The sequence below is a fragment of the Sorex fumeus genome, unplaced genomic scaffold (genome assembly GCF_029834395.1).
Source record: "Sorex fumeus unplaced genomic scaffold, SorFum_2.1 ptg000007l, whole genome shotgun sequence".
Classification (NCBI taxonomy): Eukaryota; Metazoa; Chordata; class Mammalia; order Eulipotyphla; family Soricidae; genus Sorex; species Sorex fumeus.
In genome coordinates, this window is record NW_026606064.1 from 1,708,327 (window position 1) to 1,722,929 (window position 14,603).

At 39.6% G+C, this 14,603-nt stretch overlaps 1 protein-coding gene across 1 annotated transcript; it reads left to right on the forward strand.

Annotated features, from left to right (window-relative positions):
- Positions 1 to 12,510: 12,510 nt before the first annotated feature.
- On the forward strand, positions 12,511 to 13,482 carry LOC130041689 (olfactory receptor 5A1-like). The gene has a single exon (XM_056133939.1). It carries the CDS (start codon positions 12,511 to 12,513, stop codon positions 13,480 to 13,482), a length of 972 nt encoding a protein of 323 aa, XP_055989914.1.
- The last annotated feature ends 1,121 nt before the right edge of the window (positions 13,483 to 14,603 follow it).

Consider the following 14,603-nt stretch of genomic DNA (forward strand, 5'->3'; position numbering starts at 1 on the left):
CCAGCAAGACTGTACTATTATACAAGAAGGGAGACATCCACAACATTGGCAACTATAACCCAATCTGCCTAATTTCTGTCATCTACAAACTGTTCACTAGAGTCATCCTAAATAGGATTGGCAGAACACTAGATGAAGGACAACCATGTGAACAAGCCGGGTTCCAAAAAGGATTCAGCACCATTGACCATATCCACACAATAACTAAGCTCATTGAGGTTTCTCAGGAGTTCAAGATGCCGCTCTATCTAACGTTCATTGATTTAAAGAAGGCCTTTGATTCTGTTGAGACAGAAGCGGTCATGGAAGCCCTAGACAGTCAGAGCGTACAAACTCAATACATCAGGATTCTTCGTGATCTCTATTATGGACTCACTATCAGGTTCTCATCATTCTACAAAGAAGTAATCATCCATGTCACGAGAGGGGTTCGGCAGGGTGATACCATTACACCAAAACTCTTCAGTGCCACCCTCAAGAACATCATGCAACAACTGGAATGGGAAGGAATGGGAGTGAAGATAGATGGTTGGCAACTACACCACTACTGATTTGCTGATGACATCGTTCTAATAACACCAAACATCAGCCAAGTGGCACAAATGCTGATCGACTTCGACCGTGAGTGTGGAAAGGTCAGATTACACCTGAATCTCACAAGGACAATGTTCATGAGAAACAGTCTTGTTCCTGATGTTCCATTCACTCTCAATGGAAACACCACCTCCGAATGCAACAGTTATATATACCTACGTCGAGAAATCAACATGATGAATGGCCTGGCACCTGAGTTATGCAGGAGGAAGAGAACGGCTTGGAATGCCTTCAAGAGCGTTGAAGAAATAACTAAGAGGACAAAGAACCTCCAGCTCTGAGCACATCTCTTTGATTCCACTGTTCTTTCTGCATTAACATATGCCTCAGAGACCTGGGCCCTACAAAAATAGGATGAGAATGCTATTCAGGTCTCTCAAAGAGGAATTGAAAGAGCTATGCTTGGAATATCACGCTTCACTCAAATGAGAGATAGAATCCGGAGTTCTGATCTCCATCAACGCTCAAGAATCAGGGACGCTGTCTCATTTGCCAAGGCAAAAAAATCAGATGGGCTGGACACGTAATGAAGTTTAGAGATGACCGCTGGACTAGACCCATTACTTATTGGATTCCACGGGACTTCAAAAGATCGCATGGACGCCCACCTACAAGATGGTCATACTTCTTCATCAAGACCCTGAATGATCGGTTTGAGGCTCTGCATATTCCTAGAACGAGCAGATGCCACTGGGCTACACTAGCACACAACAGGGATGAATGGAGACGTTACTGACACCTTCTTGAGTAAATCAATGAGTAACGGGGTATCAAGTGATCAGTTAAAAGAAAAGAAATCCTGTGCTCATGGATTTGATTAATATACATGTTTAATATGTCCATATTGGGGCTGGAGTGATAGCACAGCGGGTAGGGTATTTGCTTTGCACATGGCTGACCCGGGTTCGACTCCCAGTATCCCATGTGGTCCCCTGAGCACCGCCAGAAGTAACTCCTGAGTGCAGAGACAGTAGTAATCCCTGTGCATCGCCAGCTGTGACCCAAAAAGCTAAAAAAAAAAGTCCATATTACCTATGACAATCTGCAGGCTCAATGCAATTCCTATCACAAGCAAATAGTTAAAAAATGTTCAATGTAAGTATCCACAAGACTCCAAATAGACAAATTCATTCAGAAGAGATAAGAAAAATGAGACATTGTACATCCTGCTTCAAACTATCAAGCACCTGAAAAGGAGATTTGGGACCAAAGAGACAGTACGCGGATTAAATCTCATTCCTTGCATGTGTCTAACCTCAGTCCAACACCTAGAACCATATGTTCTCCTGATCATCACCAGATACAGTCCTGGAGGGCCTCTAAGTACCACTGTGAGTAAACCTGCAGCACCCTGAGCATCATAGGGCCTGAGTACCACTACATCGTTAGGCTCTGGCATTGAAATGTGGACCTGGATGATCAAGAATCACTGGGAAGCCTCTTAGTTTCCTGAGTGCTGCTGAGGAGCTCATAAAACTAAAGATTAAAAGGTAAGTTTCCTCATATCTATTTTTTTTTCCTTTTTTATTAGTGAAACACCATGAGGTACAGTTATAGGCTTACAAATTTTGTGCTTCGGTTTCAGTTATACAATGATCAAGTGCCCATCCCTCCACCAGTGCCCGTCATCCATCACCACGGGTCCCAGCATCTCCCCCCACCCCCCATCCCCCCGTCCCATCCTGCCTCTGTGGCAGGGTATTCCCCCTTGTTCTCTCTCTCTTCTTTTGGGTACTGTGTTTTGCAAGAGAGGCATTGAGTGGCAATCATGTTTGGTCTATAGACTACTTTTAGCATGCTTCTCCCACCCTGGGAGGGTCCTCATATCTAATTTAATGTTATGAAAACATTTAACCATTGACCAGCTGGCTATGTCATCTTGGAAAAATTGCTTGACTGCTTAGATTTAGGTTTTTCACCTGGAAATTGGGATAATGAGGGAAATCTTCCTAAATTTATTCCAACTCTAATGGGTCCAAAGTAGCTAACATATATCCTTAGCCATAAAACTATGATTGGACTATGGGGATGTGAAGAATGAGTCTATAAGGACAGAGAAACTTGGCCAGTTCAGCTATAACAAAATCTCCATGACAATCATAACTCCAGGGAGCAGGTACCTGGAGAAGTTTTCCCAATTAATCATATTTTATTAGTTCACCTCTGTCCTTATAAACACAACCTAAAGGACCTCTAGTAGTGGACAGACTTTTGTGTATGGCGAGTTTGTTTCTTTTCTAACAGCTTACATCTTGGAGTCAATGCAGTTCATTTCGAAAATTGAGGAAGAAGAAAATACACCATTTTAACATCTGGCAAGAATTCTGTCTTCCTTGGGATCTTAGTCAAGGTGATAAATCTTGTTTTAGATAGAATAGTGGTTTCTAATGTTCTATGTAGAAAAAGTTTTATGGTCCTCAAATATTGACTTTCTTTAACTATTCTCTCTCTTCCCTAAAACTTCTACTTGTTCTTCCTCTGATTCCATCTATTCCTTTCCAAAATTTGATGAACTTCCACAAATAGAGAGAGGAGAGAGAGAGTGAGTAAGTGAGGAGGGATTGGGTGAGTGAGAGAGAGAGAGAGAGAGAGAGAGAGAGAGAGAGAAGAAAAGTGCCTGCCAAAGAGGTTGCAGGAAGGGGGGTGGGAGAAAAACTCAGGAAATTGGTGGTGGGAAATATACACTGGTGAAGGGATGAATGTTGGAACATTTTATGAATGAGACACAATCATGAACAACTGTAACTGTGTGATTAAATAAATCATGAACAACTGTAACATTGTGATTAAATAAAAATAATTTTAAAAGATCAGTTAATCTCTAATCTAATCAGGCATAACCCTGGGATGAAGTCTGAATGTTAATTTTGAGGATGTGAGCTTAAATTCTGCTACCAGCACAGCGGTAGGGCATTTGCCTTCACACAGCCAACCAGGTTGAGCCGGGTTCAATTCCTCCACCCCTCTCGGAGAGCCCGGCAATCTACTGAGACTTTCTCGCCCGCGTGGCAAAGCCTGGTAACCTACCCATGACGTATTCAATATGTCAAACACAATAACAATAAGTCTCAAAATGGAGACGTTACTGGGCCTACTCGAGCAAATCAATGAACAGGACAGTGTTGCTACAGTGTTACTAAAGTGAAACTAATATGTTTATCTAGAATCGACTGAGATGTCTATAAAACATGACGCATTACAAACTTATTAGAAAATTGAACCCAAATCCAAACCCAAATTTACTGAATTTCAGTAGAATATCCTAGGCCACTATATCAAGGTGTTAAAAAATTAAATTTAAAACCTCATAAGGAACGTAATGAAAACTTTAGGTACATCTCAGTGTCATCTTTGGAGATTATGGACTCTCAAGACTCTAGACTAGGTGGCACAGTTAACTGAGATGGTTCCCTCCATGTAAAAGTATCGCTGATCTACTTCTCATTTTGTATATTTTTATATTAAGTTGCTGTTCTTCATTCAGTAACATTCTGGATTCTACAAACTGATGTTGTGCACTGCAGAAATTCCAAAGCCCATCATATCCTAAGAGCATCGGGATGTGAAAGACTTTTAACTTGCTTAATCTCCATGGTGAAATCTCCAGAGGATATTTACATTAGTCACCTTTCTTTCTCCAAAATTTCTTAGATGATAAAGGTGTGCAGTTATTTGATGAAAGTTAATATGTTCATAAATTTTCTTTTCCTCTATATTTTCACATTTTAACACATTATAATGTAACCTGAGTACTATAGACCACAATCCTTATTCTATTGTTACTGAAATGTGAGAAGAAAGCAAACAAGTTAATTTAATTTTATAGTGAAAAACTTTTATTTAGAGAAGTATGAAGTGAAACAGAGACAGTTTGTATGTGTGTGTGAGAGAGAGAGAGAACAAGAGATAGGCATAGAGATATGATAAGAACACAGACTTCTCCAGAAGGGAAAAAATTCTAAAGTAATTTCAATTCAATTGATGAAAAACCTGACTTATTGTGTGGGTTTTTTTGTTTGTATTTTGCTTATATCTTTGTTTTGGGGGGCCACATCGAGTGATGCTTAGGGATTACTCCTGGCTCTGTACTCAGGAATCACTCCTGGCTTTGCTCTGGGGAACCAGACAGTATTTTGAGGATTAAAGCCAGTCAGCCACGTGCAAGTCAAATGCCCTATCCATTGTACTATCCCTCAGGTCCCTGACATTTATATAATGAACTATGCAATACAAATGTATTGACCTAAAATGCTCTGAAGGAACAAAGGAGAGTATTGGGTGATCTACCCTCCTTGCTGTGCTTTTGATCACTTGCACTGTAGCACTGTCTTCCCATTGTTCATGGGTTTGCTTGAGCGGGCACCAGTAATGTCTCCATTGTGAGACTTGTTACTGTTTTTGGCATATTGAATACGTCACGAGGAGCTTGCCAGGCTCTCAGAGATGGACGGAAGAATCCAACCTGGGTCGGCTGTGTGCAAGGCAAACACCCTACCCGCTGTGCTATCACTTCAGCCCATTTAATGTACATTGTCTTACAAATTTACAAAATTTGTCCTTGTGACTATGATTTTGTTTTACTCTCAGAAAATTTCAAGTAAACAGTAAAACATTGTAAATATAGTCATTGCTTTACTTATTCTTACTTTCCTGATTTTATTTATCTTCTGACTGGAGTTCTGAACCATTTCCCCATATATACACAGTTTTACTGCCTCTCATCTTTTGCCTCTTGAAACCATAAGTTTTTTTATTTCTACAGGCTTTTTGAGTAAGGTGCCATGTACTGAAGAGTGTAAGAGATCATAAGGTATTTGTCTTTCCTATGTTATATATCTCAGCATAACAGCATTAAAATAGTTAATGTCAGAAAGGCAAAATATTCTCTTTTTAAAGTTTTAAATTTTTTTACTTGTTTTTCAATGTAATAGAGGTTAACATGGTAACAATAGTATTAATGTTCATGCTTTTGATATACTGTTTCTCCAACTCTGACAAAAACCCACCACTTAATTTTATTTTTTGTCCTTCTCATGGGCTGGAGCTATTATTGTGACTAATGTGTGGGCTGGAGCAATAGCACAGCGGGTAGAGCGTTTGCCTTGCACGCAGCCAACATGGCCGACCCAAGTTCAATTCCTCTGCCCCTCTCAGAGAGCCCGGCAAGCTACCGAGAGTATCTCGCCCACATGGCAGAGCCTGGCAAGCTCCCCGTGATGTATTCAATATGACAAACACAGTAACAACAAGTCTCACGATGGAGACGTTACTGGACCTGCTCAAGCAAATCAATGAACAACGGGAGGACCGTGACCGTGACCATGACCGTCCTTCTCATACTTTGCTAACACAAAATGTCATTCCTACCCCACAACCCAGTAGTTGGCAATCTGAGTTTTAGGGTTAAATTCTAAGGGCTTTTAATAACTAGATATTCTCTATTCCCTTGCTCTGTTTAAGTTTATACCACGTATAAATGAGATCATCTGATATTTATCTCTCTCCCTCTGACTTATTTCACTTAAGATGAAATCCTTTAGCTCTATCTACATTGTGTCAAAAGGCAAGATACAATATTTTCCTATAGTCGTGTAGTTTTATAGCTGGATAGCTCTCCCTCTTGGAGAGCCCAGCAAGCTACTGAGATTATCCCATCCACTCGGCAGAACCTGGCAAGCTACCCGTGGCATATTCGATACGCCAGAAAGAGAAACAATAACAGGTCTCCTTCCCTTGACCCTAAAAGAGCCTCCAATACAGCAGCACTGGGAAAGAAGGGTAAGGAGAGGCTGCTAAAATCTCAGGGCTGGGACGAATGAGACTTTACTGGTGCCTGTCTAGTAAATCGATGAACAACTGTATGACAGTGATACAGTGGTACCATGTGTAGTTTCACACTGAATGTGTATGCCAAAACTTCTTTATTTACTTATCTATCTTTGAACATTTGGCTTATTTCTCTCTCAGATATTTTAAATAGTGCTACAATGAATTTAAATGCATATCTATGTTTTAGGATTAATGTTTTTGTGAATTCTTAAGTTAGATGTCAGTAATGGAAATGCTGAATCATATGAGAGTTCCATTTTTAAGTTTTTTAGTTGAGTTTATATTGTTTTCTATAGAGACTCAACCATATGACATTACCACTAACAGTAAATAAGAATTATTTTTGCCACTTCCCCATCAATGCTTTTTCCAGTCTTTTTTGATATAGCCCATTCCTACTAATGTGAGGTGATATGTCACTGTCATTTACAGGTGAACTTTCCTGTTAAAAGTTATGATTAATACTTTTTATATGCTTTTTCCCTTCCATATATATTTGAGAAAGAATCTGTTCTCTCACCATTTTCCATGATTTTTTTCCTGTTGTTGAGCCTTCTGAGTGATATATATGTATATATATAAATACTTGTATATGTATATATACATGTATATATATCAGATATTAGCTCTTTTAAGTTGTCTAGTATGCAAATATTTTCTCATTATTTATGTATCTTCAGATTTAATTTTGATTTTCTTTCACTGTACATTAAAAAAATTGTTGACATCCTACTTGTTTATTTCTTCTTTTGTTTTATTTGCAAATAAAGTAGAATCACCAAAGACATCTCTGAGGTCAATATCTTAGAGAGGTCCGCCTACATTTTGTTCAATGTTTTTACAGATTCCAGACAAATTTATTGTGTTAGGCATACAGTGTAAGGTAGAATCAAACTTCATTATTTCATAGGTGACTATCCAGTTTTTCTATTGTTATTTATTAAAGAGGCTTTCTTCTCTTCAATTAATGCACTCAGATAACTGTCATTGCTTAACTGATCCCACATCTGCTGCTGTAGGTCATGGCTCTAAATTCTGTTTAGTGGGTCTGGAAGTTTCTTTCTTATTCCAGTTCACACTGTTTTGATTACTATGCTACACAATGTATTTAAATCAAAGAATATAATGATTCTCATTTTCCTTATTCTCAGAATTGCTTTGGCTATATGGGGAATTTTTTTTATTCCATAAAATATTTAGCTGCATATGTTCAAGGCCCTTGAAGATTGCCATGGAAATTTTGAAATGCATTGTATTAAATCTTTGAAATTTGGGCATTATGGTCATTTTGACATCATTAATTTTCCATTTATAGACAGTGTTCTATCTTTTCATAGTGACTTATAATCTTCAGTGTTTCTCTTCTACATCTTTTTAAGTTGATTCCTAGGTACTTGATTTTTTATGTATTATTTATATAATGTAACTTAAATATAAACTTTATATATTATTTCTGGGCTAGAGCAGTAGCACAGGGGGTAGGGTGTTTTTTTACACATGGCTGACCAAGGTTCAATTCCTCACCCCTCTCAGAGAGCCCGGCAAGCTGCCGAGAGTATCTCGCCCACACAGCAAAGCCTGGCAAGTTATCAGTGACATATTTCGATATGCCAAAAAGCAGTAGCTATAAGTCTCACAATGGAAAAGTTCCTGGTGCCTGCCAGAGCAAATCTATGAACAATGGGAGGACAGTGCTACAGTGCTATATATTATTTCTATTACTATTAAAATAATGTACATTATTTTGGGGTGGAACGATAGCACAGCGGTAGAGCATTTGCCTTGTGTGCAGCTGGCTGGCCAAGCCGGGTTTGATTCCTCAGCCTCTCTCAGAGAATCCGGCAAGCTACTGAGAGTATCTCGCCTGCACGGCAAAGCCTGGCAAGCTACCCGTGACGCATATGCCAAACTCAGTAACAAGTATCACGTTGGAGTCGTTACTGGGCCCGCTTGAGCAAATCAATGAACAATGGGAGGACAGTGAAGGATAGTGCAGTGTAATGCAGTACATTATTTTACATGACTTTTTGTTTTCTAGTCCAATGTTTACATAGGGTAACAAAGGGTAAGGCCCTCCCGTTGATCGTCGATTTGCTCGAGCGGGCCCAGTAACGTCTCCATTGGAGACTTTGTTGTTACTGTGTCTGGCATATCGAATACTCTCAGTAGCTTGCCAGGCTCTCCGAGAGGGGTGGAGGAATCGAACTCAGGTCGGCCATGTTGGCTGCGTGCAAGGCGAACGCCCTACCCGCTGTGCTATCGCTCCAGCCCAGAGCACAGAGGTAGGACGTTTGCCTTACACGCAGCCAACAGGGCCGACCCGAGTTCGATTCCTCCGCCCCTCTCGGAGAGCCCGGCAAGCTACCGAGAGTATTCGATATGCCAGACACAGTAACAACAAAGTCTCCAATGGAGACGTTACTGGACCCGCTCGAGCAATGTTTACATACAGAAATGTAATTTATTTTATTATTATTTTTTGCTTTTTGGGTCCCACCCAACATTGCACAGGGGTTATTCCTGGCTCATGCACTCAGAAATTACTCCTGGTAGTGCTAAAGGGACCATATGGGATGCTGGGAATCAAACACAGATCAGTTGCGTGCAAGGCAAACGCTCTACCCGCTGTGCTATCTCTTCAGCCCCAGAGATATAATTTATTTTTGCTTTGACTTGCAATCTGCTACTTTTCTGCACTGGTTTATCTTTTTCTTACATTTTTTAAGTGAGTCTTTGGGTCATTGTGGTATATAATGTCATCAGCAATTAGTGAAATTTAGCTTTTTCATAATCATTTGATAACTTTCATTTCTTTTTTCTTACCTAATCGCTGTGGTGAAAGCTTAATACTATTTGAATGGCAGTGGATTAAGTGAACATTCTTGCTTTGTGCCTAATATTTAAAGGAAGACTTTCAGATTTTTACCGTTGAGTATAATGTCAGCTATGTGTATCTTGTATACAGTTTTTACTATCTTGAAGTCTGTTGCTTCTATCCTTATTTTTTAATTCTTTTAATTAATTAAATAATTATATTTTAGTTTTGGGTTCACACACAGTGATGCTCAGGGGTTACTCTTGGCTTTGCACTCAGGAATTATTCCTGGTGGTGCTCAGAGGGACGTATGGGGGGACCTGGGAATTGAACCTGGTTGGGGTGCATGCAAGGAAAATGCTTTACCCTCTATATTATTCCTCCAGCACCTGGATACATGTTCCTAAACTTATGAATGGAGGTTGAATCTTATCAAAAGATTTCTCTACATCTATTTACATGGTCATCTGATCCTTTTTCTGATGTGTATACATCAGTTGATTTGCATATATTTAGACACTTTCTTCATTTCTAGAATAAATTCCTCCTCATCATGGTGTACAATTCATTTGGTACATTGTTGAATTGGCATCTCTAACATTTTGTTGAGGATTTTCACATCTATTTTCATCAGGGTTATAGATCAATAGTTTTTTGTTGTTAATCACTCTGTTTTTGTATTAAAATAATGTTCAATTCATAAAATTGTGAAAAAGAATACCTGTTTCTATTTGGAGGAATTTGAGGAGTATAGATAATAAATTGTTTTTTTTGGGGGGGGGGTCACACCCAGCGATGCTCAGGAATTACTCCTGGTGGTGATCAGGGGACCATATGGGATGCCAGGGATTGAATCCGTGTCAGCAGCGTATAAGGCAAATGTCCTACTCACTGTAATAGTGCTTCGGCCCCAGTAAAGGTAAAAGGTAAAGGCCCTCCCGTTGTTCATCGATTTGCTCGAGCGGGCCCAGTAACGTCTCCATTGGAGACTTTGTGGTTACTATGTTTGGCATATCGAATACGTCACGGGGAGCTTGCCAGGCTCTGCCGTGCGGGCGAGATACTCTCGGTAGCTTGCCGGGCTCTCCGAGAGGGGCGGAGGAATCGAACTCGGGTCGGCCATGTTGGCTGCGTGCAAGGCAAACGCCCTACCACTGTGCTATCGCTCCAGCCCCAAATGATACGACCACGAAGGGACCCAGTAATAAATTTATAAATGTCTGATAAAATTCACTAGTGAACCTGTGTAGAGCTTCACTGTTTTTTTCTTTAGTTTTGGTTTGAAGGCCACATTTGACTGTGCTCAGAGCTCACTCTTGGCTCTGCACTCAGGGATCACTCCTAAAGAGACTCCAGGTTCGTATGGGGTACTGGGTATTGAACCCAGGCCAGCCACATGCAAAGCAAAAATCCTATCCAAAGCACTATCTCTCTAGCCCCTCTGCTTTTGTTTTTGAGAGTTTTTTTTATTACTGTTTTAATTTCCTTACTTGTGATTGGTCTGTTCATGTTTTCTGTTTCCTCCTGATTCAGTCTTGGAGGTTGGATCGATTCTAAAACTTCATCTATTTCTTTTAGGTTTTCTAGCTTAGTGGCATAAATTGTTTAAAGAAACCTCTTATGATCTTTATTATTTATGAGGTATATATTTTTCTTCCTTCCCCTTTATCTCTGATATGTTTTTTTCTGATATGTCTCATAAGAGTTTTTCTCTTTTATCCTCATGAGTCTAGATAAGGTTTTGTCAATCTCATTTATTTGTTAATTTATGTTTTCAATCCACTCTGGAGACCTGGAGACCAAGCCAGTGATTCTTGTTGAATGAGTCTATGGGTTCAACGTAAGGACCAAAGGATGTGATGCTGCTTGGTCCTTCAGTGATTGGTCTGTTCATTTTTTCTGTTTCCTCCTGATTCAGTCTTGGAGATTGGATTGCCAGGGACACTGTCAAGGATGCCCAGGCCATCCTAGTGGTGGACACAGACATTAGCTACTGGACTTAGACCTACGGTGAACATAGGTACTAAAGCATCATGTAAAACATCATAACTCACAACGTTTATGAGGTCTTGGAGTAGATGCCAAGAAGTGGAATTTCTGGATGATGATCATATGGAGATCTAATCTTAGTTTCTTTTTTAAAAAAATTTCATCATACTGTTTTCCAATCTTGGATAATGTAATGTTTCTTATTTTCCATTAACATTGTTTAAGCAACCTAACTCTTATATATATTTAGGTCACTAATCTTTGTCGGAATCTGTAATTGGGACTTATGAAAAGCTTCCAGATTGATAAGAGAATTCAGTAAAAGTATATGTATATATTGCCATTTTCTATAAGGATAATATAGAGGATCCAACTCTATGATTTTTATATAAATACATTGATTAGCTCAACAAGATTATTTAAGGTTGTATATACAGTTAGATGCAATATTGGAAAAATATTCACTTTTGTGTTTGGAACATAGTCATTTTATTCTTTTTTAAAATTTTATTGCATAAAGTTGTTCACAATAATTTCTTACATCCAATATTTCAACATAAATTCCACCATCATTCTTTCAAATTTTCCCACCATCACCAAAGCCTGCCCTCAAAGACAGATGCTAAATAATTTATTTTGCATTGCTTGCTATGAATATTTTGATCAAGATTGGTTGCCTTCTACCTTACACCCAAGCAAATGTGGTGTGCCACTCTTGGTATATCAGTGTAATAAAGTATGAGGTATCAAGGGATTCTAAAATTTTAAGTAGGGTGCTAGAGTTGGAAGTAAATTTTTAGCTGAATGGTGATTTGGGGATCCAAGGCTCCTTAGCAGCATATTAGTCTCTTCTGAGATTTATTTGTGAGTATCTGTATCATGGCTGTTCATAGTTTCTGAGGCAGTTTGTGGGCGTGACTGCCAGGGACATTGTAATATAGAGAGGTGGGAGGTGGGGGGCCATTTCTGACTCCTTGCGAACCTGGAGATTTCAGTCACTAGTTCATTTTAACTGGGTTTTTCAGCAGATTCATTCTCATTCATGGGGGGCTCAGGAAGAACTTGTGAAGGCCAGTCATGAGCATGGAGGTGATTAGGTTCTGGAGGTTTGCGACTGCTGGGGTTCTTTTGGAGGCAGGCAGAGAAATACACCTGCCCCCCTCAGAGGCTCACCAATGAAATCAGCCTGGCAGTGGAGGAGAAGACATATCTGCAGCGTGTTGCTCTCTTCCGAGATTTATTTGTGAGTCCATCATTTTGTTCTTTCCCCTTATTTTCAACAGATGGAATCGGGCACTTCTCTGGAAATAGATAGAAATTACACATCATCAGTGGTCATGTTTGTTTTCCTGGGAATCACAGATGAAAAAGAGTTGCAGCTCATTCTCTTTCCAGTCTTCCTAGGAGTCTATCTGGTGACCTTATTCTGGAATCTGAGTCTTATTATACTTATCAGGATGGACTCTCACCTGCATACGCCCATGTACTTTTTCCTCAGCATCTTATCATCTATAGATGTCTGTTATTCTTCTTCCATCAGCCCAAGGATGCTTTCAGATTTCTTTAAGGATGATAAAACAATTTCCTTTATTGCATGTGCTACCCAGTATTTTGTTGCATCTTGGATGGGTCAGACTGAGTGTTGCCTCCTGGCTGCCATGGCCTATGACAGGTACGTGGCCATTGGTAACCCGCTGCAGTACTCAGCCATCATGGCACCTGGGCTCTGTCAGAAGATGGTGGCTGGGGCCCTGGGAACTGGTTTCATCTGTAGTTTGCTTGAGACAATTCCTGCCTTTCGTATGTACTACTGTGGACCAAATGTCATTCAACATTTCTTCTGTAACATATCTGAGATTATTATCTTGTCTTGTTCTAGTCCCTTCATCACCCAAATGATTCTGTTTTTGGCCATTTTGTTTGTTGGCTTTGGTTCTTTCCTTGCTATTTTGTTATCCTATGGTTTCATCACAGCATCCATCCTAAAAATGTCTTCCATCAAAGGTAGCCTTAAGGCCTTCAATACCTGTGCCTCACATTTGGCAGTTGTAGCACTCTTCTATGTCCCAGTCTTCTTTGTTTACTTACATCCTCATTCTAGACACTCTGAAAAGCAGGACAAGATGCTGTCAGTTTTCTATATTATCATTACCCCCATGCTAAACCCTCTTATCTATAGTCTGAGGAACAAGGAGATCAAAGAAGCACTCAAGAGGATGTTAAAGAAGGCTCAACATTTTTTTTCAGTGAGTTAAAATTTAATAATGCTTTCTCAATGAAAAACAGCAGAAAAGAAACAAACACCAAGAAAATCATTTAGACAATTTCCCAGTGACTTCTACATCTTAGTTTGCTTGAAGTTTCTGTTTCAAATAAAACCAATTTTGCTTATATTTAATTATATACCTGTGATCAATAATTTATACAAAGAAGTTCATGATGAAACATATCTATAACAGCACACAAGTAGAGTTTCTTTCACTAGCTGAAACAGTTCAAATGTCTATTTTCCTTTGGAAAACATGGGTGTTGGAAATACCAGCATGGATGATACAATTTCAGAAATGTGCCACTCTATGCAATGGTGATGATGATCATACTGTTTCTTTTAAATTTCTTATATTACATTGTTTTTCTTCATTATTCAGAATTTCAGTCTTTCTTAAATTGATGTTGTATTCTCAACAGCCTCCATACTAACAATGTACTATGTATATATAAGGCCCTCCCGTTGATCGTCGATTTGCTCGAGCGGGCCCAGTAACGTCTCCATTGGAGACTTTGTTGTTACTGTGTTTGGCATATCGAATACTCTCGGTAGCTTGCCGGGCTCTCCGAGAGGGGCGGAGGAATCGAACTCGGGTCGGCCATGTTGGCCGCGTGTAAGGCGAACGCCCTACCCGCTGTGCTATCGCTATTCTCATGGAAAAGGACCTGCTTCATTATATCCTTATGTTAAAATCTACACTTACCTTGTTTTCTCCAGTTATTTTGTAGATTGTGTGCTTATATGTGACTGTGCACATCTCTGTGTTTCTGTGTGTGTTGGATAACATTGGATTGTCCTTATTCCTCCCCTAGGGAACTTAGGGTTATTGAGTCACTCCCACAACAGTGCCCAATTCCATCAAGCACTAATAATCCTATATTGCTTTTCTCTTTCCTTTATGTCATTTGCATGGTTTCTTTTTTGTATAGACACAGGAAGAATTTAGTGCTATGCTTCCTAACATGGTAGTTAACTGACTACAAAATAATATTTACTCCTGAGCATCCATATTTACTTCACTTAAACCTCAGTTGCCCTTAGTTCCTAGCACCCCAAAAGTTGGGTCCGGACAAGGGACTGGATGGACCCATGGCAAGCTCTAAGCTA